The 24,059-nt window shown below is 53.4% G+C and overlaps 2 protein-coding genes across 2 annotated transcripts in view; one reads left to right on the forward strand and one right to left on the reverse strand.

Annotated features, from left to right (window-relative positions):
* Kctd9 (potassium channel tetramerization domain containing 9) overlaps window positions 1-13,714 on the forward strand; it is a 38,986-nt gene extending 25,272 nt beyond the window's left edge. Inside the window, exons 13-15 of the transcript XR_007208590.1 lie at window positions 7,777-7,779; window positions 11,931-11,936; window positions 13,703-13,714. The gene's annotated coding sequence lies outside the window, so the exon portion shown is untranslated. The remainder of the gene's footprint in view (window positions 1-7,776; window positions 7,780-11,930; window positions 11,937-13,702) is intronic.
* Dock5 (dedicator of cytokinesis 5) overlaps window positions 5,718-24,059 on the reverse strand; it is a 115,132-nt gene continuing 96,790 nt past the window's right edge. Inside the window, exons 35-52 of the mRNA XM_048330992.1 lie at window positions 22,423-22,582; window positions 21,612-21,652; window positions 20,986-21,076; window positions 19,830-19,949; window positions 18,041-18,130; window positions 17,430-17,534; window positions 16,286-16,427; window positions 15,231-15,312; window positions 14,379-14,463; window positions 13,924-14,010; window positions 12,426-12,602; window positions 11,590-11,673; window positions 10,396-10,533; window positions 9,483-9,637; window positions 8,073-8,241; window positions 7,284-7,422; window positions 6,428-6,528; window positions 5,718-6,017 (exon numbers count right to left, since the gene is read on the reverse strand). Of these exons, the coding sequence (XP_048186949.1) occupies window positions 5,910-6,017; window positions 6,428-6,528; window positions 7,284-7,422; window positions 8,073-8,241; window positions 9,483-9,637; window positions 10,396-10,533; window positions 11,590-11,673; window positions 12,426-12,602; window positions 13,924-14,010; window positions 14,379-14,463; window positions 15,231-15,312; window positions 16,286-16,427; window positions 17,430-17,534; window positions 18,041-18,130; window positions 19,830-19,949; window positions 20,986-21,076; window positions 21,612-21,652; window positions 22,423-22,582 (2,074 nt within the window). The 3' untranslated portion in view covers window positions 5,718-5,909. The remainder of the gene's footprint in view (window positions 6,018-6,427; window positions 6,529-7,283; window positions 7,423-8,072; window positions 8,242-9,482; window positions 9,638-10,395; window positions 10,534-11,589; window positions 11,674-12,425; window positions 12,603-13,923; window positions 14,011-14,378; window positions 14,464-15,230; window positions 15,313-16,285; window positions 16,428-17,429; window positions 17,535-18,040; window positions 18,131-19,829; window positions 19,950-20,985; window positions 21,077-21,611; window positions 21,653-22,422; window positions 22,583-24,059) is intronic.

A 24,059-nucleotide genomic window follows, 5' to 3' on the forward strand; every position in this document is an offset into this window, starting at 1 on the left:
GGCCAGATCCCATCTCAACAACAACAACAACAATAACAACACACCCCAAAGCCCATGTCTGGACACTTAGTAAGGAAAAGGCTTACCTCGGCTCCTGGTTTTGGAGGCTGAGAACGTCCACCTTCAAGACCACACCTGGGCGAGGGGGTTGAACGTGCCAACGGTAACGAGGCAGTGGGTAAAGCAGTGGGAGCGCACACAGAAGTGGCCAGGGGCGCACTTGGTGGTCTCACCATCATTAACCTCGTCCCAAGACCTAAGCCACCTCCGGAGAGAGCCGTGGCCCCTGCGGGAGTTGCCACGGTGACCCAACCACCTCCTTAGTTAAAGGCTCCCTACCTCACGTACCCTCACCTTGGGTGGGGGGGCAGGGGCAACCATGTCCACATGACTAGAGGGACCACAGACCCAAAGTAAGTGTCCACCTGCCTTTCCAGACAGTTCACGGAAGACAAGGGCCTGAGGTCCCCACGTGCCTCAGCCTTAAAGCAGCGTCATCACCAACCTTCTTCACTAAGACTGAAGTCAGGCTCCAGCTAACATGTCTCAGGAACATTGTTACTAATCCACGGATGGAAAACACATCAGATGATCTTCACTCTGAGGAAACTGAGGTCCTGGGGGGTCAGGATCCCCGCTTGGTTCTGCCTGCTCCCACGTTCGCCACTGGTGTACTGGTGTAGGGGAAACTGGAGGGCTGGAGCGGAAACAGGATTCTGAACCTCACAGGTGGCTCTCCATAGGCTCCCGGCCCTGACACACCAGTATTTCCATTCATTTTCACTTATCAAAACCAAGTGGCGATGAGGCCACTGGAAAATCCCAATGGCCAGGCATGGTGGTACATGCCTATAATCCCAGCTACTCAGGAGGTGGAGGTAGGAGGACCTATGTTTGAGGTTGGCCCTGGGACAAAGAATAAAAGACTTATCCAAAAGAATCACTAAAGGGGGGAAAAATAAAAAGGGGAGCATGTTTCAAGTGTGAGGCCTTCCAAGTGTGAGGTCCTGAGTTCAAATCCCTGTGCCACCAAAACGACAATATAACAACCACAACAAAGCCAACTCAAGTTTTAGGTAATATCTATGCCACAAACCTACATGGGAATGTGTAGGCCCCTTTTCCTCTTCCTATTGAAATGAGAACGCTATTCCCCTTCTGCTTACCCCTCCACCCACAAAGAGGGTGCTAAGCAATGTGAACAGGGATCTGTAGTCCACTCATGGAACAAAAGAAAAATAATGTTATTTCATTAATACACGTGAGAAGTATCGAAGCTTCTATTCGCCAATCACTCAGTAACAACTTATTTTTATGAAACAAATATATGTTACAATCTCGACTACATTTTTAAGGGCAACCTGACTGCTTAGTGTATACGCCATACTTGGGGCATCAGGTTTACACTGGAAAACCTCCTCTCTGGAGAAGTTTCTTTGGAGGCAGCTGCAGAGAAGACCCTGCCCAGCTCCTTGACATTGCTGCTGCAGGCTTCTGATGGAATCTATCCAGGAGTTTGCAACTAAGGAGAGTTAGCACCTGGGAGCACTGGATCCATCCACTCAGGGAAAGGTAAAGGGGGGAAAATGCTCCCTGCACTGAAATGTCAAACATTCTCCATCAGAAGGCCTCAAACAGGTAAAGTCTGCAGCCTTTGAAAAAATAAAATTGAAAAAAGGTGGGCAAACCTATAAAATGATGAGTTTGCCAACGTCTGCGGCCTTACACGATCAAGCAGCAAAAAGCAGCCATGAGAACAGATGGATCGTTTTCGTAATGGTGTATAGTACTAGCCGAGGCAGTGGGAATTAATTCTCCGTGGGAATCTCAGGTCGCAGGCCGATGCCTCCATTCAGTCTTAGGGGCCCGCACACCATCATTCACCTTCAGCAAGCACCTGGCTAATGCTTAGGCATGGCACACTATTGCTTTTTCAGAGAATAGATCACTCTGACAGAGTAATAGGTCGGCCAGGCCTAGCTAGTTGCACTCTCAATCTCTCTCCTTTACCTCTGCCTTTATCCACGATGAAGAACAGAACCTCTGTCCACAGAGGCTAGGTGTGTGGTTCCATAGAGGCCACGGTGGTGGAAGCGCCGCGCATGCTCAGGAGATACCGCGGGAACTACAGACACAAGCCCTGCGCATGCTCAGGGCGCCTCGGGACGGCGGACACAAGCCCTGCGCATGCTCAGGGCGCCTCGGACGGCGGACACAAGCCCTGCGCATGCTCAGGGCGCCTCGGGACGGCGGGCACAAGCCCTGCGCATGCTCAGGGCGCCTCGGGGACGATGGACACAAGCCCTGCGCACGCTCAGGACGGGGGCTCGGTTTTTCTCCCCGGGCATCTTTCCCAGGAGTGGCGACGTTCACTGTCACCTCCGTGCAGGGATGGGTTTTGAAGAGGGTGTCAGTAAAGGAAATACTACGACATTCATGGTTCCAGTTCATTAAGAGTAATAACAAAAATAAACACGCGGTGAGCTTCAAAATACATTTCCATTTTTAATTTAAAAAATAAATAACAGTAAATCTGAACAAAACTCTTCTACTTCCGTGCACAGCCCCCCATGGCCTGTGCACGAACCCCGACATAGCAAAGGAGTTTTCCACCAAGTCTGGATGAACGGCGGCTGGGAGATGCGTTTGGGCAGCACGCCCCGTTCCGCTTTGGCTGGGTTGGGAAGTCAGCCTGGGAGCGTGCATCAGAAGGCAAGCTCTTCTGCTCGTATGTTAGGACCGATGGCTTCACTCTGAATCCAGGCACACAAGCCTTTTTTTCCTACTTCGCTTTGTAGACTTCTAAGGAAGCCATGTTATCCACTCCCCAAAGGACACAGGGAAAGGCAATATGACTGACCTGCTACTTTGAACCAGAAGTCTAAACCGGGTGGCCCCAGGCTGATAAAATCTGAAGACAGTTATGGCCGTGATTTTGTTAGCAAGATTCTACAGAGAACTATGGTAATTTGTATCGACATTTCAACAGTGTGCGGTGAACCATCATTTCAATGGTCATAAATCTGTTTGGTGGTGTGTGGTTTTTTTTTTTAAAATTTTTGGTAGTGTTGGGGATGGAACCCAAAGCCTTGAACCTGGCTACCGCTGAGCTACATCCCCAGTCTGAATCATTTGGTGTTTAAATTAAAAAAAAAAAAAAAAAAAGCATGTGTCAAAGGTTAAGAGTCAAAGGTCAAAGCACCAAGTTGGGATTTTAAAAAAAAGGGGGGGGGGGATTCTAGTATGTGGACCTGAAAGTTTTAGTACAGAGGTTCCCCTCTGAGATGCCTTCATTTTGGTTCACTTAGAATGAAAAGGAGTGGGCAGGGTAGGAGAGATAATATGGACTTGCTGGAAGATATGTATCTTTATAGTCATTACTTTGTATTGTTGGTGTGAGGGGTATCTCTCCCCTTTGCATGATACCTGAGTGGAGAAAAAGGCACAAAATTGTGGATCCTTCTAAGTAAATACCTTTCACAACGCAGTGCTCCAGGCTCTGTGGACACCGTGAGGGGCGGCAGGAAGAGTCCTGTTTGTGTTTGAGAAGTGACACCAGTATGTCTAGCAATCTAGAAATGGATCTCTAAGATTTGTGCCCTGAACTGTGGGTACGATCCATCTCTGGGTTACAATAAGAAGTCATCCCTCTATTCTGAGGCAAGTGGAGGAGATGAGTGAACAAAGGTACTTTGTTCTCTCGAGTCCTGCTCCACACTGTTTTAGCCTGACTCTGCAGTGGGCTTCCGTGGCAGGAGGGCTCGACTGAAACTCTGGAGTCGGGGGGGGGGGGGGACATGTGGCCCTGAGTAAAGCCACATTTTTAGCTGAATACCCTGATTTTCCAATCCTACAGTATATGGTAGAACCGTCTATTTGCACGGAACACACTGATTTACCACATCCTGAGGGCTTAGTGCTATGTCCCTGGATCTCAGTAAGAACTTAGACTAGCTCCTCCCCATTGCTTCCTTCTCCTCTAGTCTAAACATCACGTGATCTTTGCAGTTTTCTCCTTTGACTCCAGGACTGGCCTTATGTATGACTTTGTCAATATGGGACGCTTCTACTCCACAAACTTCCCAAAGAAGCGAATCATCCTGTCTGTAACCTCGTGCCCACCAGCCCTACCTCGCTTCAAGGAGTAAAGATCTATTCCTCGCCCCCCCCCCCCCCATAATTTGGAAAGGAAATCATCACTAAAGGTAACCTATTAAACAAAGAATTCATCCAGGCACTCCAGATATCTGCTCAGAGACCACTGGGGACCCCCATTATGTCTCGGTTCCCCCCTTTTTTCCCTTGCAGGCCTTAGTGCTTTCCCTTTAAGATCCATTTCCAACCTTATTAACATTTTTTTTTCTCCTCATAAATTACCATGTAAGAGGCGCCCCAAGGTGCCACCTTTTGGAGAAGGGAGGGCGGTATGTACAGAACCAATCTGCACACACACACTCCTTACTATGCTGAATACAAAGAGGCAGTCCTCAGAGTAATCCACACAATACCCCAGCCTCTCCGACAGGAGAGAGAGAGAAGACAGGCCCATCTCACGTGTGCTCAACTCCAAGTCCTGTGAGCCTCACGGGAACCTCTGCGGCAGCAGCCACCCACGCTTCCCAAAGCAACGGAGCAAACGCCCAGAGGGCTCTGTCGGTGGAACGTTGGGATTTGAGACCAAATGCGTTTAAAAATTTAAAGCCCATGTTACTTTGTGTGTGGGTTTGTTGTTTTTTTTTTTCATAATCACGTTGCAGGTTCTCCCGAAGCAAAGAACAGACCTTTCCATAACTCTTCTAGAATACGTAGGTATGCTACGTTCTGGGTGGGGCTTGTCTCAGAGGCTTTGGCTTCGTTGGTCCTTGATGGCCACTGATGGCACACAGGCACGGAGAGGCTGGCAGGCCAATGCAGGTCTTTCTCTGCTCTTGACTTGGGGGCGGGGCAGGGAGGACTCTGGGAGAGGTCTTGGGGAGACCCTTCCCATCAGTCCTCTCCCACCCCCAGCCTGAGTTTGCCACCAACACCTATACACTACAAAAATGTCTGGGACGTTCCCACTCCTGTCCAATAGGGTGAGGTATTATAAACCTTGTTAGAGATGTCTTCCAGATGGGGGCCAGGCATGAGATGCAGGAGCACCACATCCTGCGTTCAGCTTCCACTTCCTTATGGACGAGGAGTCTCCTATGCGGCCTGGAAACACCGTGTGGTTTTCCTATGTGTGTTCTGTTTGGTCCTCCAAATCATCCCAGTTTCCATCCTGACATTAGTACCATTAGTCATCACACGAACCCCACGATCAAGAGGGATAAGTAATCACAAGGAAACACTGCGTTCCCCAGGGTGAGATCAGGTGGCAGGCACAGCAGTGTCGCTGCCCGCAAGATGGACCCGAAGCCGGCGATGTGGACACCCAGGTCCCGTCCCGTCCCGCCAGGCCTGTGCGGCCGGAGGAGGGAGCAGGAGCAGGAAGTCCCGTGTGCAAAAGAGCTTCGAAGCAAGCTCTGATCAGGAGGCACGCTGGGCCGCGGGGGCCTTGCACGCGCGAGGAGGGTGTCACGTCCAACACGCCGCGTGGCACAGGCACGCGCGCGGGAACGGAGCCCGCAGAACTCCCCTGGGCTTCCACCGCCCAGCCCAGACGCCACCCGGGGGGCGCCCACCGCGCTGCACCCCCGCGGCCCTAGCCGCCCCCCCCCCCCCCCCCCGCTTCTGCAGTGGCGGGCGCCGCGGTGCAGCAGAACTCCGTGTGGCCAGGGGTGTTGGAGGCGGCGCGGCCTGGCCCCGGGTCTCCGTCAGAGCTTTGGACCGCGCGGGGGCGGCGGTGACCCGGCGGGCGGTGTCCCGGCCCGGAGCGGCCCCTCTCCGGAGCCCCAGGCCCCGGGAGGTGCAGAGGCGGCGAGTCCTCACTGCGCGCCGCCGGGCTCCGAAGGTCCCGGGCCGGATTTCCGAGCTTTGGGGGGGGGCGGGGGCGGGCCTCGGGATTCTTTGCGCACGGGCAGCGGGGGCGCGATCTGGGGGGGCAGACAGGCGTGATTAGGAGGGGGTCCTCTCCTGCCGGCGCCACCCTCCCTCGCCTTCCAAACTCCGCTTCGGCTTTGAGTCCCTCTGTATTTAGCCAGGCCTCCTAGGGGGGTGGGGGAGGGAGGCCTGCATTTGCCTCCATGTTTCTCTTGAGCTGAGCAGAAACACACGCATGTAAACGCATGCACACACATGTACACACACATGTGCATGCACACTCTAGTGCACACACACACACACACACACACACCTTGACACCTGGCATATACCCAGGCAGTCATCAGCCTGTATTTCCAGGATGACTGCCTTACTGGGGTGGTGGGGGGGGGGGTAGGGAGGGCTCTGTGTGCGTACCCCGGTAGGGCAGGGCAGGGCTCCACACCCCAGGGCAGGCTCCTACCTCGGCAGAGTTCCTCTGGCTGTTCTCATAGGGCTTGCTTTTGGGGGGAGGCGGAGGGGGGGTAGAAGTCACCAGCCTTTCTGTCTGCAAAGATGGAGAGCCTGGAAATGACACAGGAAGCGGAGGGAGAGATTGCTGGCCACGTGGCACCTGAACCGGGCTGGCCAATCAAATGGCTGGAGCCTGCGTCTATGCTTTCCTGCCAGAACAAAGGCCGCTTACCCCACCCTTCACTCATGAAAAGACGCTTCCCAAGAAGTTCTGAATGGAAAATTCCGTCAGTTGTTACAAAGGGGCTACAGTGATATAACACAGGTAATGGGCACATTTCTTTTTGGGCAATGTCACCCCTTTCCTTGCCCTCTCCCATCGCCAACGTTGTACCAAGTTGCACAACCCGTTTTCTACAGTAAATACCACTGGTGCACTTGTTTCTGTGCCCCTTAAAAATTCCTTTTTTAATCCATTTGCTTTTGAACTACAAAGCTGAACATGAGAACGTTTTGTGGAACTGAGGGTATTTTTCTGTTCTCCGACAAGCCACGCAGGGAAATATTCGCCCCCACGCCTGCCAAGCCTGGTCTCAGTCCACCCTTGTGTCCCCTTTGCCACTGGCAGGTGGCCCTCCATTTCGGCTTGGATTCTTTTCTCATCTGCCTCAAGTTTCAGCCAGAGGCTCCCTGCCCAACCACAGGAACTTCTAGCATTCCCTGAGCGGAACCAACTTTCCAACTGTCTGGTGTATTCCAACTGTCTGGTGGTTGGTTTGGTGAAAAACCTGCCCAGATTTCATGAAGCAACCGCCACCACCTTCATTCTCTAGCCGAAAGAACGTAAGAGGCACAAGAACACTTACTGAGGGTCCTGGTGGCTTTGGGTGTGAGCGGAGGCGGGCTCAGGGGCGTGGAGGGAGGAGGAGAGCAGCCGGGAAATGGCGTCAGCCGACTGTCCACCAGCTGGAGACTCTTGGGCCTCTGGACTTTTCTGGCTGGACTCTAGTGAGCAGAGAGGAGACTGGAGCAAACCATTTTGCCAGGACGCGGGGGGAGCTCAACAACGTTCTGAACAGCTCTGGACAGGGCTGAGCACCAGGAACCACTGTGAAAGGTCACTTTCTCCCATGGTGGGCACCGGTGGGCAGAGAGCTGAACTGGGGATCACTCTGACCCTCAAAGGCTCCTTTGGGCTGGCTGCTGTGTCACCTAAGTTGGAAATAAGCCACTCCGATTGTCTGAACAAGCTGATGTGGCTCATGGTAGGAACATGTATCTTTCTTGAGTTAGTTACGAAAGAAGAAAAACAAACCATGTCTGGGCCAACTCGTGGACCAGGGTGGTGAGAACCATAAGATCGTTTTCATTGTGGGCACAAGGTCTCCTTGACAATACGGATGTCGACAGGTAACATTCTCCAGCACACGTTTCTAACCATGGCCTGTGACCTAGCTCACTCGGGGCCTTGGAGTGAAAGGTGTCACACTCCCCCGCGTGCCTGTAGGGGCCATACCTACACCCCCACACACGTGCGGGGGCACACCTACACGACCTGCCTGCCCCCCTTCCTCTCTCTTCTTTTTTCCTCCCTCCCCTCCCTTTCCTTTACTCCCTCCCTCCTCCTTGTTTGTTGGCTCGCTTGCTTGTTCTACCATCAGGTCCGGCTCCGGCGGTTTCTCTGCGATGACCTGAGACTTGCTCAGATTCCAGTCTTTTCTCTTGAACCTGCTGACCCGGTTCTCACTGTCCTCTCTGAGGGTGACCTCTTCGACTCTGGCACCCGAGGAGGCCCTGCGCTCAAAGAGGGGCTCCAGGACTGACCTAGCAGCCAGGAAGAAGAACAAAAGTCACCGGACCCATCCCAGGGTGGGGAAACGCATTGCAAGGACGCGGGACCAGGGCTCCTCCAGGCCAGCCTGACCTGGATTTCTAATACTCAGCTGCTAGTGAACAATCGACTCAAGAGAGAATGTATAGAAATGAGATTATCTAGTACATGGAGAACTAGATTCCATAAAAGGAAGGAAGGAAGGAAGGAGTGAGGGATACATGCCTAGCTTTGAGATTTCATACCACGTGATTATATCACTAATTCATGCAGTAAATACAAATGCTAAAAATGTTTTCAACAATGGAAAGGAAGAAAAAATTAGGTGGGCGCCTACAAGGACAAGGGAACTCACTGTAGGTGACATGGTACTAGGATTCTGCGATTTCATTTTTTTTTTTTTTTTTTTGGCCAGTCCTGGGCTTTGGACTCAGGGCCTGAGCACTGTCCCTGGCTTCTTCCCGCTCAAGGCTAGCACTCTGCCACCTGAGCCACAGCGCCACTTCTGGCCGTTTTCTGTATATGTGGTGCTGGGAATCGAACCTAGGGCCTCGTGTATCCGAGGCAGGCACTCTTGCCACTAGGCTATATCCCCAGCCCGCGATTTCATTTTTAACTTGCTTTTTCTTATGCTCGGCACCAAGGCTTGAACTCGGGGCTTTGGGCTGGCTTAGCTTCCTTGCTCCGCTGCCATTCTTCTTTTTTTTTTTTTTGGCCAGTCCTGGGCCTTGGACTCAGGGCCTGAGCACTGTCCCTGGCTTCTTTTTGCTCAAGGCTAGCACTCTGCCACTTGAGCCACAGCGCCCCTTCTGGCCGTTTTCTGTATATGTGGTGCTGGGGAATGGAACCCAGGGCCTCATGTATACGGGGCAAGCACTCTTGCCACTAGGCCATATCCCCAGCCCCTCCGCTGCCATTCTACATGACATGGTGATGGAGTCTCGCGGACTTTTCTGCTCCAGCTGGCCAGAACCACAACCCTCTGGATCTGAGCCTCCCGGACAGCTCAGATGACAGATTAGGCGCACCACAGTGAGCCTGGCTCATCTGCATAAACTGCTATTGCCATGAACGCTTCTGCTCTGCCCAAGGGAAGCAAAGAGCTTTAGGACTTGACTCCGGGGAAGGACCATGTGTCACTCTGGTGGCCCAGGCAAGCGTGGCAGGCATGAACTGCGGGCCCCGCCCCCTCCCCCCCCCCCACACACACCGGGGAGTGCCGGTGCAGCCTTACCCATCGGATCCCGGCCTGGAAGGAGCGTTTTCCGAGGAGGTGGAGGAGGTGGAGGCCACGGAGGTGACAGACAGCCTCCGCAGCGTGGAGGACATGATGTAGGGCAGCAGGAGGGAGCCCGAGCGGCTCTGCTTCCTCTCCCGCAGGTTGGATGGCTGAAAAAACACACGGCCACTTACTTGGGGTGAGGGGCGGGCGGGGGGGGGGCGGGGCACCCCGGAGGAGCTGACACGGCTGCCCCGTTTGTCCAGTGCTGGTGGCTCACACCTGTCATCCTAGCCACTCAGGCGGACTGCGGTTCAAAGCCAGCCCAGGCAGGAAAGGCCACGGGACCACCAGAGAGCCAGAAGTGAAGTGGCGTACACTGGTTTGAACCCGGGGCTGTGTGCTGGGTTAGCTTGCTTGCTCAGCTGGCGTTCTCCTACCTGGGCCACACGTCTAGCCCGGCTTTCCGCTGACTAACTGGAGATGGAGTCTTATGATCTTTTCTAATGGAGATGGAGTTGATAGTTCAAGTGGCTGAGCATTAGCCTTGAGCACAAAGGCCCAGGACAGGACCTAGACCCTGAGTTTAAGCCCAAGTTCTGGCATAAAAATAAATAAGTAAAATAAATCATATATGTATATGTATAACTGTATGTGTATATATATATGTATCTCTGTATCTATCTATCTATATATATACACATATACACACACACAAACACACACACACACACACAAAGACCGGCCAAGGCAGAAGATATTCCCATTCTCGTTTCTCTCTGTGTCTCCCTGTGTCTCTCTCCTGCCTCGCTATTCCTTGCTCTTCCTAGGCTGCTATGACTCTGCGGGGGCTGGAAACGCCAGTCCACCGCATCAAAGGCACACGGGCGTCTGGGAACCGCTGGGATCTACGCCGAACGCAGCCTACCAGCGTGATGACCCCGTAGAGCTTCTCCACTTTCTCCTTGAGCTCCCGGAAGCAGGAGGACAAGCGGTCGTGCAGCGGCTTGAGCTGCTCCGTCAGCTTCTGGCCGTGGATGCGCAGCCCTTCCGTGAGCAGGGGCATCTGCGGGGGCGGGTAGAGCGGGAATGAGGGGGGAGTCGGGGCAGGGGTGGGGCGGGATGGGTTTAGCTAAACTTTCACCTCGGCTCTGGTTAACACTGGGAGGCTGGATGAAGGGCCAGCCCTCAGTTTCTGTCCAACAGGACCATGGGTGAGGTGTGGTTCTCAAGGTTTAAAAAAAGAAAAAGGAAAGTAGTCTACACCAGGCTGTGTAGACACAGCGCTGCCTGAAGAGGGTCACGAAGCCACGTGCCGTGGCTGTCCACAGAGCCGAGGCCTTCGCCGTGCACCTGCAACACCGTGCGCATCCGGAACGTGCCGCGCGCCTGCAAGGCCGTGCACATCTGGAATGCTGTATGCACCTGTAACGTGCCGCGCGCCTGCAAGGCCGTGCACATCTGGAATGCTGTATGCACCTGTAACGTGCCGCGCGCCTGCAAGGCCGTGCACATCTGGAATGCTGTATGCACCTGTAACGTGCCGCGCGCCTGCAAGGCCGTGCACATCTGGAATGCTGTATGCACCTGTAATGTGCCGCGCGCCTGCAAGGCCGTGCACATCTGGAATGCTGTATGCACCTGTAATGTGCCGCGCGTCTGCAAGGCCGTGCACCTGCAACGCCGTGAGCATCCAGAACGTGGCACGCGCCTGTAAGGCTGTGCACATCTGGAATGCTGTATGCACCTGTAATGTGCCGCACACCTTCAAGGCCGTGCACATCTGGTTTTTTGTTGTTGTTTTTCTGGCCAGTCCTAGGCCTTGGACTCAGGGCCTGAGCACTGTCCCTGGCTTCTTCCTGCTCAAGGCTAGCACTCTGCCACCTTGAGCCACAGCGCCCCTTCTGACCGTTTTCCATATATGTGGTGCTAGGGAATCGAACGAGAGCTTCATGTGTAGGAGGCAAGCACTCTTGCCACTAGGCCATATTCCCAGCCCCAAGGCCGTGCACATCTGGAATGCTGTATGCACCTGTAATGTGCCGCACGACCGCAAGGCCCTGCACATCTGCAATGCCCTACACACGCGCATTGTTCTGCACACCCCTAGTGATCTGTGTACCTGTAACGCTATAAGTCTCTTGAGCAGCTCCACCTTCTCCTGGTCTTCGGGATGCTCCTGCAAGTACTTTTCTGTGAAAAAGGCCTAGGCGCAGGGGAGACACGAGCATTCATTAGGAACACATCCCTTTCACACACACCCCTCCCTGCCCTTGACCCTCACAGTGACACAAGAGGTCTCCAGAAGGTGCGAGGGGTCTTCAGTTCTGACACACCAGCCACATCTAACTACAAATGCATTCCTCTTCTGGGCGGCCCTGCTCTGTGGTACCCGGTGACCAGCGCTGCTATCCAGTGGACTTTCTGGGATCACAACTCATGTATGGGTGGGCACATGTGTAGCTCAGTGTTGAGTGCTTGCCTAGCATGGGTAAGCCCTGGGTTCAATCCCAGCACGGCAACCAAAGACCAGGTGGAGAGGCTGACGTGACCAATGGTTTTCCTGCCGTCCACGTGATATGAACGGCCCCCATGTTTGTTTCTTACTATGTCAATGCCTGTACTTTTTCACTAATCATCTACCCGAAAGGTTATGCTGGACACAGAACAGGATGCAGAAATGAAGGCGTCGTGAGGAGAGTGCGTGCTGGCTGTATTTGTGATTTCCTGACAGTACCACACTCGCAGTCCTACCACTAAGGCCCATCACCGGGAAACAGACACGTCAGTTCTGAACCCCGACTTAACAGAGGGGCCCATGTTAACACAGAAATGATTGATAATCTCGTTCCTAGAGTGGAGCAATGGGAAGAAACAACCCCCGACTGAGATCTGAACAGGAAATGCATTCTGCAAGTGGCTCACGGAGGCCATGGCTCGGGTGGGCCGGGGGCTCACCTTCTCGTAGTTGGAGAAGCCCCCCATGACAGCGGGGTCCACGATGCCGCTGAGCAGCATGGAGAGTGGGTGCACCGAGAGCGACCGGTCCCACGCGTGCTGCTGCACGCAGTTGCTGATCCGCTCGTTGGTCAGCTCCATGGTCTCTATGGCATTCTCCAAGGGGCTGATTTCCTCCTGAAGGAAGGAGCATGGGGAGGGGCGGGAGCTGTGAGCCCCGCTCACAGCCGGGGTGGGGGGTGGGGAAACGCAGCCAATGCAAGCATTCCCTGCAAACCACTGGACAGGGGCATTCTGCTAGTCCAGGTCAGCCTGCCTTTCACAATAGTGTTGCTATGACACAAACTAAGCTATGTTGAATAACCCTAGCAGGGCAGGGCGGCTCAAGCCTGTCACCCTCGCTAGCTACTCAGGAGGCTGAGATCTGAGGATCATAGTTCAGAGCCAGCCCGGGCGGGAAAGTCTATAAGACTCTTATCTCCACCGAACCTCCGGAAAACTGGAAGTGGTGCTGTGGCTCAACGGGGTAGAGTGCTAGCCTTCAGGGAAAATGCTCAGGGACAGCATCCAGGGCCCTGAGTTCAAGCCCCATGACCACCACCACCACCGTTCACACAGTGTGGGTCCAAAATGTGCCCAGGTTGTGACAGGGCATAGATCCAGCTCGGGCATTCCAGAGATGGTCTGGCCAAGAAGGCAATTGATGGGAGCTGGTTAGGTGAGAAGTGGCAAGAAGACATCGGGAGCAGAGAGCGAGGCTCCTATCAGTCACAGAGGGCTGACCCAGCGTGGAAGTCCTGGTTTAGCTCTGGAATGCACCCTCTTAGCATGGGGGCAAGGGGAGGGAGACGGGTGCAGACGAGGGGTGGGCGGGAGGGGCGGAGGCCTCGTCCACCTGTGCACAGGCCCTGTGCTGTAGGAACCAGGTGGGAGGGGGGCGTGGCGGGGGCGTGAGCAGGAAGGAACACGCATACTGGTCAAGTTGCCATGATGGGATTCACACTCAGCGGCAGCAAAGCACACAGGCTAAGAAGATGAAGGCGGGGGCGGGGAATGAGAGGCTTTGCAGCAGATGACAGACAGCAAGGTATGCTGGGCAGTGGCCGAGGGGGAGGAGCCAGGCGGACCCGGGAGGTGACGAGCGGGGGATCCCCAAAGGGAACAAGCAGGCTGCGGGAGAGAAGACGTGAGGGACACAGCACCCCTAGAAGCACCCCAGCAGCGTGGCCGGGGGCTGTCAGACTGCGGGGGAGACACGGCCCCGGGGGCCATCAAAGACTCATTCACTGGGATGACCTTCGCGGCTGGTGTTGACACACCAGTACTGCAAGCAGCGCTAGCGGACAAGCGTGCCTTTGAGTCCCCCTTTGAAAAGCACCAAGTCGGCCTAAGAAGTCTGGCCAGGCCCTGCGTACAAAGGCTGCTATTCTGTTTGCAGACAGAAAGCTGGTTTTTGTCATTGCTGCTGTTGTTGTTCCTTTCACTTCAGACGGCTCACCGTGGAGATCTGCTTGACTTCGAACCACTTGAGAATCCCAGGAAAGCTGTAGGCCGTCGTGTACGTGGTCCGCTCAATCCACATGGTCTGGGGCAGGAAGGGAGACAGGAAAGGAGACGTGGGATTTGTTTCCAGGTCAAAGGGCAAATCTGGCTGGCTGGGGAAAGCCAGGCTCCCTCCTCAGAGGGCCCGTGTCCACACAAGATGTGATGATTCGGAGAGTTTCGGGCACCCCGGGGTCACCTGGCCGGGCCCACCCGCTCCGAAGGTCCCAGGGAAGAGGATGTTGGTCAAGGTAAGGTCAAAAGCAGAGCCATTTCTGGAGTTCTCCAGGCAGGTCACACAGCCGGCAGGACCCCTCTTGTTCCTGGGGATCCCCGTCTCTGCTGTAAGGCTGGAAGCCCAGGTGCGAGTCCCACTGTCCCTCACCCGAGGAGGAAATGGGGCGCACTCACCGCGAACTCATTGTCTGGGTCCTTCTCCCCCTTGCGGAAGGGCCGCGAGTAGCTGAACTGCTGCACTTCGTTGGCGCGGTAGTAGCTGCGAGGGGGCAGAGCAAGCTCAGTTCACCCCCTCCCACAGCACCCCAATGCCGACGCCCGACCCATGGCGTGGAGGTGGGCCGTGGGTCTGCCTCCCAGGCCACACCCACAGGGGGCGCTCATCCTGAACCTCATGTTTATTATCCATGCCGTTTCTTCACAGGCCACCTTGCCGACCTCATTTGCGTAGCCTTGTCCCACCAACCCGTCTCTACAGCCTTTCAGCTTCTCAAGAGACAGTGTTCTGGGGCTGGGAATATGGCCTAGTGGCTTGCCTCACATACATGAAGTCCTGGGTTCGATTCCTCAGCACCACATATATAGAAAAAGCCAGAAGTGGGGCTGTGGCTCAAGTGGCAGAGTGCTAGCCTTGAGCAAAAGGAAGCCAGGGACAGTGCTCAGGCCCTGTGAGTTCAAGCCCCAGGACTGGCCAAATAAAAAAAGAGATGGTTTTCTGGGATTCCCAGCCCTAGTGAATTCTCAGGATCTGAAGCCTAAGACTGAAGTTTCTTGCTGAACAACAGTGGCTCCCGCCTGTACTCCTGACAGAGAGACAAATCTGAGGATCTCAGTTCAAAGCCAGCCCAGGCAGACAAATTTGTGAGACTCTGATCTCTAATTAGCCAGCAAGCCAGAAGTGGAGTTATGGCTGAAGTGGTATAGCTCTGGCCTTGAGCAAAACAGCCAGGCAAGAGCCAGAGGTCCTGACTTCAAGCCCCATGATATTCGTGTGCACACACAGACACCACATAAAGAGCCACTTACTTTAAGATCTGCTCTGGAACGGGTTTGTCCTTGAGGCTGGGCGGCAGGCTCATGACTGGCTTCACAGTGAAACACTGCATATCTGAGGGCTCGTTAAGGAAAGGAAGACGCGGCGTGGCAGTGCTTCTCCTCTATCCCGGCCAGACGCAGCACGGGTACCAGGCTTTTCGTCTGCTGCCCAGGCTACCCCACACCGCTCCCCACCCAATGCCTGATGAAGGAAGAGATTGCTGCAGGACACCTGTAGTCAGACACCATCTTGGCCACAGGAAACCGGGCATCGATGCAACAGCCAGCAATACATGGTCGCCGGAATGGTTTTCAATAGATATGTAGGTGTGTATAGAGAGAATGCAATATATATCATGCAATGATATGTAGATATGTAAATAACTACGTCTGAATTAAACATGTATTGAATTTTTTTGTCATTATTCCCTAAATGGTAACGAGTAATGGCTTGTATAATGTCTATATTCTGTTGGGGATTTTTAGGGGTACACGAGGTGGGGGTGTAGGGTCTGTGCAATACGTGTGTGTGTGTGTCTGTGTGTGTGCGCGCCAGACCTAGGGCTTGAACCTAGGGCCTGAGCGCTGTCCCTGGGCATTTTTTGCTCAAGGCTAGCACTGCACTACTTGAGCCAAGCTCCACTTACAATTATTTGGTGGTTAACTGGAGATAAGAGTCTCATGGACTTTGCCTAGGCTGGCTTTGAACTGCCATCCTCTGATCTCAGGCTCCTGAGTGGCTGGGGTTACAGACAAGAGTCACAGAGCCGGGTTAGGCAATGTGTAAGGAGCATCTGTGGTTTATGGAATCCCTGGCATGGTGGGGGTGGGGGTGGGGGAAGAGACTGCAACCAATTCCCCTGAAGACACCGGGGTTTCAACGTCTGTAACCGCGGCCAAGGAAGAAGGGGAAGTCTCCACTCTCACGCTCCTTGTCTAGCTATAAAACCTAGCCCTTTACTTTCTACACTCCTTCACGACGGCTCTCTCAGGACCTAGCCAGCAGCTCACGCCCCGCTGGGGACCGCCCTTCTGAGCAAGGATGCACTGCTTCGGGGAGGACTTGATGTCTTCTCCCGGGGGGGTGGTGCTGGTCATCTTCTCAGCATTGGGGAACTGGGTGAGCAGCCTCAGGCTGAAGTCTTCTCGCCTCTCATACTCCTTCCCCCGGTAGATGAAGATTTTATTCTGCAGGTCAGAGGTGGCAAGCAAAGTCATTAAGTAGGAAGAAGGATGGGACACCTAGACGAGGCCTCACTTTGCTCTCTTCTTTTTTATTTTTTATTACTGAGTAGTATTCCACAGGGTGGGTGGTGCTAGACTTTGTTTACCTCTTCCCCCAGGTGTCGGAAGGACGCCAACTTTGGTGATTAGGAGAATGGCCCTATGATCTTTGGGAAGCTATACATGTCGCCTTCACTTGGTTAAACAGTCCCTGGCTATATTACAGCCCCATAGCAAGGACACCTTTTTGATTATGGCTTATACTTTACATTTATGTATACTTAGGGAACTCTCCCCCCGATGAACTTGTAAAAACCAGAGGGCAAGGAGTTGTGCAACTGTAAAAGCACCTTCCACGAGACTGGTACAGACCAGATTCTTCAGTAGACAGTTTTGGATGAGACAACCTAATAGCCTCAACCCTTAGCTGTTCAATCCATAAAGCCAAAGCCACTGCAGACATGTCTGAGAAGGAAGGACAATAGCCTCTTAGCAAGCATCCCCTCTCTCCAACCACCTGAGGAGTCGCCTAACAAAGAAACTTCCAGAACATTAGTGGTATCGGGGTTGTGGGGTGAGAGGTCCAAATTCAGGAAGCAGCCTTCTGCCCCGACCTCCCGCACTGTGGGTGGGAAGATCGGCTGCCAACACGCGCCTGCCATCAGGAACAGCCCTGAGGCCCCGCGCTCGACCCCGTGCCCGGCCCCGCCCCGCCAGGCTCCACACCTGGCCCCGCCCCGCCCCTGCCCCACGCCTAGCCCCGCCCCACCCAGCCCCACACCTGGCCCCGCCCCGCCCCACCCCTCCCGGCTCCACGCCTGGCCCCGCCCCATGCCTGGCCCCGCCCCGCCCCACACCTGGCCCCGCCCCGCCCCGCCCAGCTCCATGCCTGGCCCCGCCCCTCCAGGCCCCACGCCTGGCCCAGCCCCGCCCCGCCCCGCCCCGCCCGGCCCGCCGGCTCCTCACCCGCAGGAAGGCCGGGAAGCCCAGCCCGTAGTAGCCCACGGCGAAGTACTCCGGCTGAGGCCGCATGGCCTTGATGATGTTCTCATAAAACGAAGCTCGTTTTTTCTGCCAAACAAAACAAGACGTTCCGCTGGGAGGTTAGGAGGACGCGGTTAGGGGTGTGCGGGTGTGCGGGGGGGGGGGGGGGGACAGTTCAGAGAGAGTAACAACAACCGATCCGCCTGTGAGCGTGGAACACAGAAACCAAGGGGAAAAGGTGTCTGGAAAGCGGCCCACGACCAAGGGTTTGGGGTGAGCTGCTGCGGAAACGGGCGCCCGGTGCCTTCGTCTGTGCCAGGAGGCCGTGCCATGCCTCCACAAGTTCCTTTTCCTTTTATTTATGTATTCCCTTTAGGTGCCAGTCCTGGGGCTTGAAATCAGGGCTTGCGAACTCTCCCGGCCCCAAGCCTCCTGGGTGGATAAGCTGGAGATCCAGCCTGCAAGGCTTTGGGACCTTTTCTGTTTTCCCATGTTCATCTCCAGCCAGGTCTGCTGCTGCACTGGAAGGAGCACCCCACGGGGTCCTGGCCCTCCAGGGGCGCTTGGCGGAGCCGCCCGCCGCCCGCACTCACCAGCAGGCTGCCCAGCCCCTCGTAGTCGAACACCTTGCTCTCGTAGGTCTCCGCCAGTTCCTTGCTCAGCTTGATGGCTTTCTCCCACATCTGCAGAAGGGAAGTGGGGTGAGGTAGAACACAGGAGTCACTGAGCCCAATGCTAAGGCCCCGGGGAGCCACTGGTAGGGAGCCCCGGGTGGGAGGAGCACTGCAGCCCGCTACTCCTTGACGGCCGCTACTCCCCTGCAGGCCAACCAGCTTCACCCCTTGACCAAATTAACCTGACATATCCCTTCTTTGGCATGTGTGGAACCAGACATGTTTCAGATTGGGGAGACCTCATCTCAACAAACAACCATGGGTGTGGTGGTGTGCACCTATCAGACCGGCTATCTACCAGGTGTACATAGGAAGTTCTGGGTGTAGGCCTCCCAGGCCAAACAACCAAACCAAACCAAAAAGTAGTTAAAGCAAAGGGAGCTGGAGCCACGGCTCACGTGGCTGTGTGCCTGCCCGGCAAGCCTGAGGAGCTGAGTTCAAGACCCAGTACCTTAAAAGAACAGGTGCTATTTCATGGCACCGTGGTGTGGCATGACACGCTTTGCCCGTGGAGACCGGCCTTCCGGGGGGCCCTGGTGCTTCCTTTGCACTGAGAATCTGGCTGCTCCCTGCTCCAACCTTGTTAGCAGTTGTTTGGGTGGCCATGGGTGTGCAGGTACCCCCCCCTCCCCAGGGCTATCCGACCACATCTTAACACAGAGGAGGCCATGCAACAGGCCACACGGAATCAGCCAGACCAGCTGGGCGAGGTGCAGGCAGCCTGGGCAGGAGCTGCCAGGGGGGCCTCTTACTGATCACATTGTGGAAGGGACGGGGGCACGCTGGCACGGTGGTGTCCTGAGGGTGGCCCCTGCCCCTGAGGGCCCCAGAGACCCGTGGAGGGGTCAGTGGCCATCACAACACTCCTCACCTTACTCCTCTTACCCCAAGCCATTCTCTCGCCAACATACAGTGGCATTTTCCAAAGGCCACATGACCTGCGGTACTACAGTGGCGTGAATACAGAAGCAGGAAAGTGATTCCTGGGTCTTCCGGTGCGGGTGTACTTTTGAGGGTCACGTGTATCAGCAGTACTTTGGCGAATACAGTGGCTTTTGAAATCTCTATGTGACTTATGTTCATAGGCAACAAACAGGTGTGTCACTGTTATTTAGAAGGAAGGACTGACAGAAGCAGGTACCAGAGGTACTCTCTTGTCATCTAGCTAACCGGGAGGCTGAGATCCGGAGGATCATGAGTCAAAGACAGGCAGCAAAGTCCTTGAGACACTTAGCTCCAATTAACTAGACGAAGCTAGAGGAGCTAGAGGCATGGCTCAAATATTAGAATAACAGCTGTTGAGTAAGAAAACTGAGCAAGTACCAGGCCTAAGTACCGACACATAGACATTAATGGGTAAGACTGACAACTATTCTGCTTTTGTTTCTACAAAGTATAAACACCAATGGGTAAATCTACATGAGCAAAAGTGCTTTGGAGTTTTCCATTATTTTTAGGAGCATAAAGGGTGAAGAGACCAATTTTTTAAAAAAAGCATCAACAAATGAACTTTCCATAAGGGCCTCAGTTTCTTTACTTCTAAGACAAGATAATATCTACCTAACTATAATTAGGGCTATTGGAAGACGTAAGTGAGAGCAGCATCTGAAAAACCATCTGAAAATACCACGAAAACAGCTGGCAGTGGAAGGGGGTGCAGTTTCGGCAGGGATAGTTTGATCCCCTTGGCGAATAAGCCACGGCTCACCTTGCCTTTGTCAAAGTACGATATGATTTCTTGGTAGAGTTTCTCTTTCAGCTCCTGCTGAGTGCAAACATAGTAAGTGTCCCTCTGGAGCAAATGAGGCACGCAGGGCTTGTCAGACCACTGAAAAAGACACAGACACCGCACTGGGGTTAACACAACGCATCCATTCATTATCAGAGACGAACGCAACCAATATTGAGACCAAAAAAAGGAAAACAAAAAGGCCTATAATTTGACTCATTCATACTGTATTTGATATTGTTTACTAAACACAAAAATTGTACACATGCACAAAAGCAAGTGTTGGTCCATGCCACACGGACCAGGAAAGCAGGGAGTGAAATGAGGATGCTAAGCCAGCTCAGTACTGCTCCAGAGTCATCTCGGGAGTGTCAAAATGGATAGGAAGTAAAACTACCTCTCACTGTCTTTATATTCTTCATAACGCAAAGCACTCCATCGAAAAACCACTATATACCATAAACTAAAAAGCTGGATAGAAAGTCAATAATTAGTTGTGTGCAGGTGATTCATGCCTGTAATCTTAGCTACTCAGAAGGCTGAGATCTGAGGATCTGGGTTCAAAGCCAGCCCGAGCAGGAAACTCTGTGAGACTCTTATCGCCAATGAACCAGCAAGCTGTAAGTAGAGCTGTGGCGCAATTGGTAGATGACTTAGTCTTGAGCAAAAAAGCCAATGCCCAGGTCCTGAGTTCAAGCCCCAGCACCAGAACCAAAAAAGATAACAGAAAAAAAAATATCAATTATTTGGGACTCAGGAACATACATGTAGATATGTTTACATCATGCTGCAATATAATTTTACTTATAGAGTATAAACAAGGAAAGTACTCCTATGGTAGTTTTACTGATGTCTATATATTAATCAATATGCATTTTATCCCCTTAGTTAGAATGTCAATTGAAAAGAGGCCCCTGGGTCGTGCTTTACTTCCTATGGGGGTTCAAATACACGATGAGGGAAGAGGGTTGCGGCCATTGCAAAGGTGGGAAAATATTCTTGGACGAAGGGTAGGCCTTAACCAAGGTTCTTTCCTGTGAGACTCAGGAAGCCCTGGGCACTCGGTCCCCAGGGACAGAACTGTGACACAGCACACTGGGTGGGCCCGGGACTGCCAGCTGTGCGGGGCACTCACCTGCAGAAGCTCAGCGTGTAAGAGCAGTGTGCAGGCGGCCTCCGTGTAGTTCTCACAGTCTCGGTGCAAGTCTCGGAGCTTGTACAGGTATCTGGTAGGAAGGGAAGAGGGAGGGGCCGGGGGAGAGCGGGAAGTGACCCTGTACTCAGGCCCGCCCACACTCAGCTCCGAGCCTGCTTCCTCCCACTGCCCTCCCCAGAAGTGCTCATGCATAGGAACACTTGTCTGAGGCACTTGAGAACCAGGGGTTCTCTCTCTCTCTCTCTCTCTCTCCATTGGTGTACAATCTTGCTCCCTGCTTAGGGGCTCATGGACACCCCCCCCACCAGCCAAGACTTGGTGGTGGATTAATTTTCATACCTGTTCCTGTGAGCCTCTCCTCACTGCTCCGATAGAGGTCTAGCCCACCCTGAGCCCTGACATGACCCCATCTGTCTACTCTTTCAAGTGCATTTATCTGGTATACGTCTAAAGAACAGACACTCTGTTTCACAAATGGGGTGTCTATCACTCCCTTTTAGGCATCTTTTCAACGCACCAAATGTGGGGTTGGGAAGATGAGTATTGGCTTGTTGAAAAAGTAGATCACAAGGCACCAAAACATAAAGACGTTTCCTTCAGCTTACCGTATGTATATGTCCTCTCGCTTCTTCTCTTTGTAGAAATTCTGCCGAGAAAAGGTCACAAAATTCCAACGTAAATGAGTGGCTGTCGATAAGCTGGCCATGAATATGGCCAGAACACAATCACTGCTTTTCCTCCTGTCATTTCTTCCCAAGGGAATCCCCCTCCCCCCCTCCTTCAGACAAGGAAGTGCTGGGTTGTAAGGAAGGTAAATTGAAGAACCTTTTGTTTCAAGGTTCATGCTTTTAAGAAACCTGAGAGACCACCTAAGGGACTCCATGCCAGCTCACCCCGAAACTGCCTGCTGGCACTGTTTTTTGGGGAGTCAAGTGGTGAGAGGTCTTAGTTTATAGTCAGCAGGAGACCCACTGGCCGCTGCATGGCTGAGGTCTCTGACCCAAGGTCACAGAGGGGAGACCAGAGGCTTCCACTGCCATGAGAACCCAGCTCCGCTTCCTCCTTCTCTCTGTCCTTCAATCTCAACAGCAAAGCAACCACGCGGAAGCAAGACAGGGAATCGGGCCAGGGATGGTCTACGGGAAGAGTTGCGTGGAATGCCGAGGGGGCAGTTCCCATCCCTGTTTCCAAATTTATCCTCCAGGTTGACCGTTCGGGGTCTAGCATCTAAGTCCAGAGCGGAGTCGGCTACCTCCATTCACCTCAGCAGGACACAGACTCCATAAAGGTGGCCCCGGGGTGCCCCGAATCTGTGAGAAGGACGTGGAGCTGAGCTCCGGGCAGCCGTGGAGGAGGTGGGAGGGTATAGGCATATCTATGTCTGTCTGTCTGTCTGCATGTAGATAACAAACACACCAGCACGTTGACGGTGCAGCTCATGCGGTGCTCCTTGCTCTCATCGTGAATGAGGGTGGTTCTGTAGTCCAACAGATTCTCCAAGAGGCTGCTGACCAGGAGGGCGAAGACCTCGCCAGAACTGGACAGGTACTTGTGCTTTCGGCAGTGCTCCAGGAGCCTGGAGGGGAAGCAGAGACTAAGGTGCCTGCGTTCTACCCAGGCACTCGGGCCTTACCTGTGTGTGCTGACCCAGGTCCAGGCAGCAGGTGGCGCTAGGCTCAATGATAAGGGATGCTAGGCAAGCCAACACGCAACACTGTCCCTGCAAGGCTGTCCAGTCCCGGTACGGGGCATCGCGTCACCCCGTCCTCAAATCCTTCATGTTGCCCTTAGATACCACCGGGCCCACAATGTCCATCTCTGGAGGGCAGTTCGTGTTTGTGGGCTTTCTGTTTCTCAGTTGTTACCACAGAAAGGATCAGGCCTACATTAAGCAAAGATTCTCTTTCTGTCTTCGTTCTCCCCAAAGCCGGGCATGTTATCTCCTGGGCATTCTGCAAAACTGGGGGTAAGCAAACGCCCAACCCAGAGAAACCTGGGACCTCTAGGTAGGTGGGGCTTCTGGTAAAATGGGACTTTTCAGACAGAGATGCAGATTTGTTGACAGGAAGAGGCAGAGTCAGACTTCTGATCTAATTCTTTCCCTTTGGGCAAAGCTCTGAGTGAGGAGTCCTATAGCAAACAGTGAAAAGAAAACTGGGCCACAGGCAGGGGGAAAAAACGAGAGAAAGAGCCAGGCACTCCAGTGGCTGATGTCTGTACTCCTAGCTACTCGGGCGGCTGAGGTCAGAAGATGCCAGCCCAGGCAGAAAAGTCCACGAGACTCCTATCTCCAATTAACCACCAAAAAACCCCACAAAGCCCCACAAGCGGAGCTAAGGTTCAAGTGGTAGAAAGCATCAGCCCTGACCAAAAAATCGAAAGGACAGCGCCCAATCTCTGAGTTCAAGCCCCAGTCCTGACACTAAATGAATGAATGAGAAAGCAATCTACAGAATTAGTCCAGACTCTAGGATTATTCTGGGGCATTGTTTCTGTACACAGTGATACTTTATCAAGCTAGTGATCTAAAGGGAAAAAAAATCCAAAATAAGATCTTGATGTGGGGCTAGGAATATGGCCTAGTAGCAAGAGTGCTTGCCTCTTATACATGAAGCCCTGGGTTTGATTCCTCAGCACCACATATGTAGAAAAGGCCAGAAGGGGCGCTGTGGCTCAAGTGGCAGAGTGCTAGCCTTGAGCACAAAGAAGCCAGGGACAGTGCTCAGGCCCTGAGTCCAAGCACCAGGACTGGCAAAAAAACAAAACAAACAAACAAAAAAAGATCTTGATGTGAAAAATCCACAGGTAGGAGTTGCTTTGTTTGTTTTAAATGAGTAGTTTGTCATGGGTGTTTCAATGGGCATATAACTTCTCTGTTTAATTCCACAAGGCATGAGAATTACAAAAGTTACAAGCGGGGAAGACTTGGAAGGTCAAACAGGCACCCGATGCAAACAGGATACAAAAGACCTTCTCATCCTTAAAACAAAACACAATTAAAATCAAAATGCCGGCCACTCAACAATTTCCTTTCACTTCAGACTAACCAGTGT

Source organism: Perognathus longimembris, chromosome 21, assembly GCF_023159225.1.
Source record: "Perognathus longimembris pacificus isolate PPM17 chromosome 21, ASM2315922v1, whole genome shotgun sequence".
Taxonomy (NCBI): domain Eukaryota; kingdom Metazoa; phylum Chordata; class Mammalia; order Rodentia; family Heteromyidae; genus Perognathus; species Perognathus longimembris.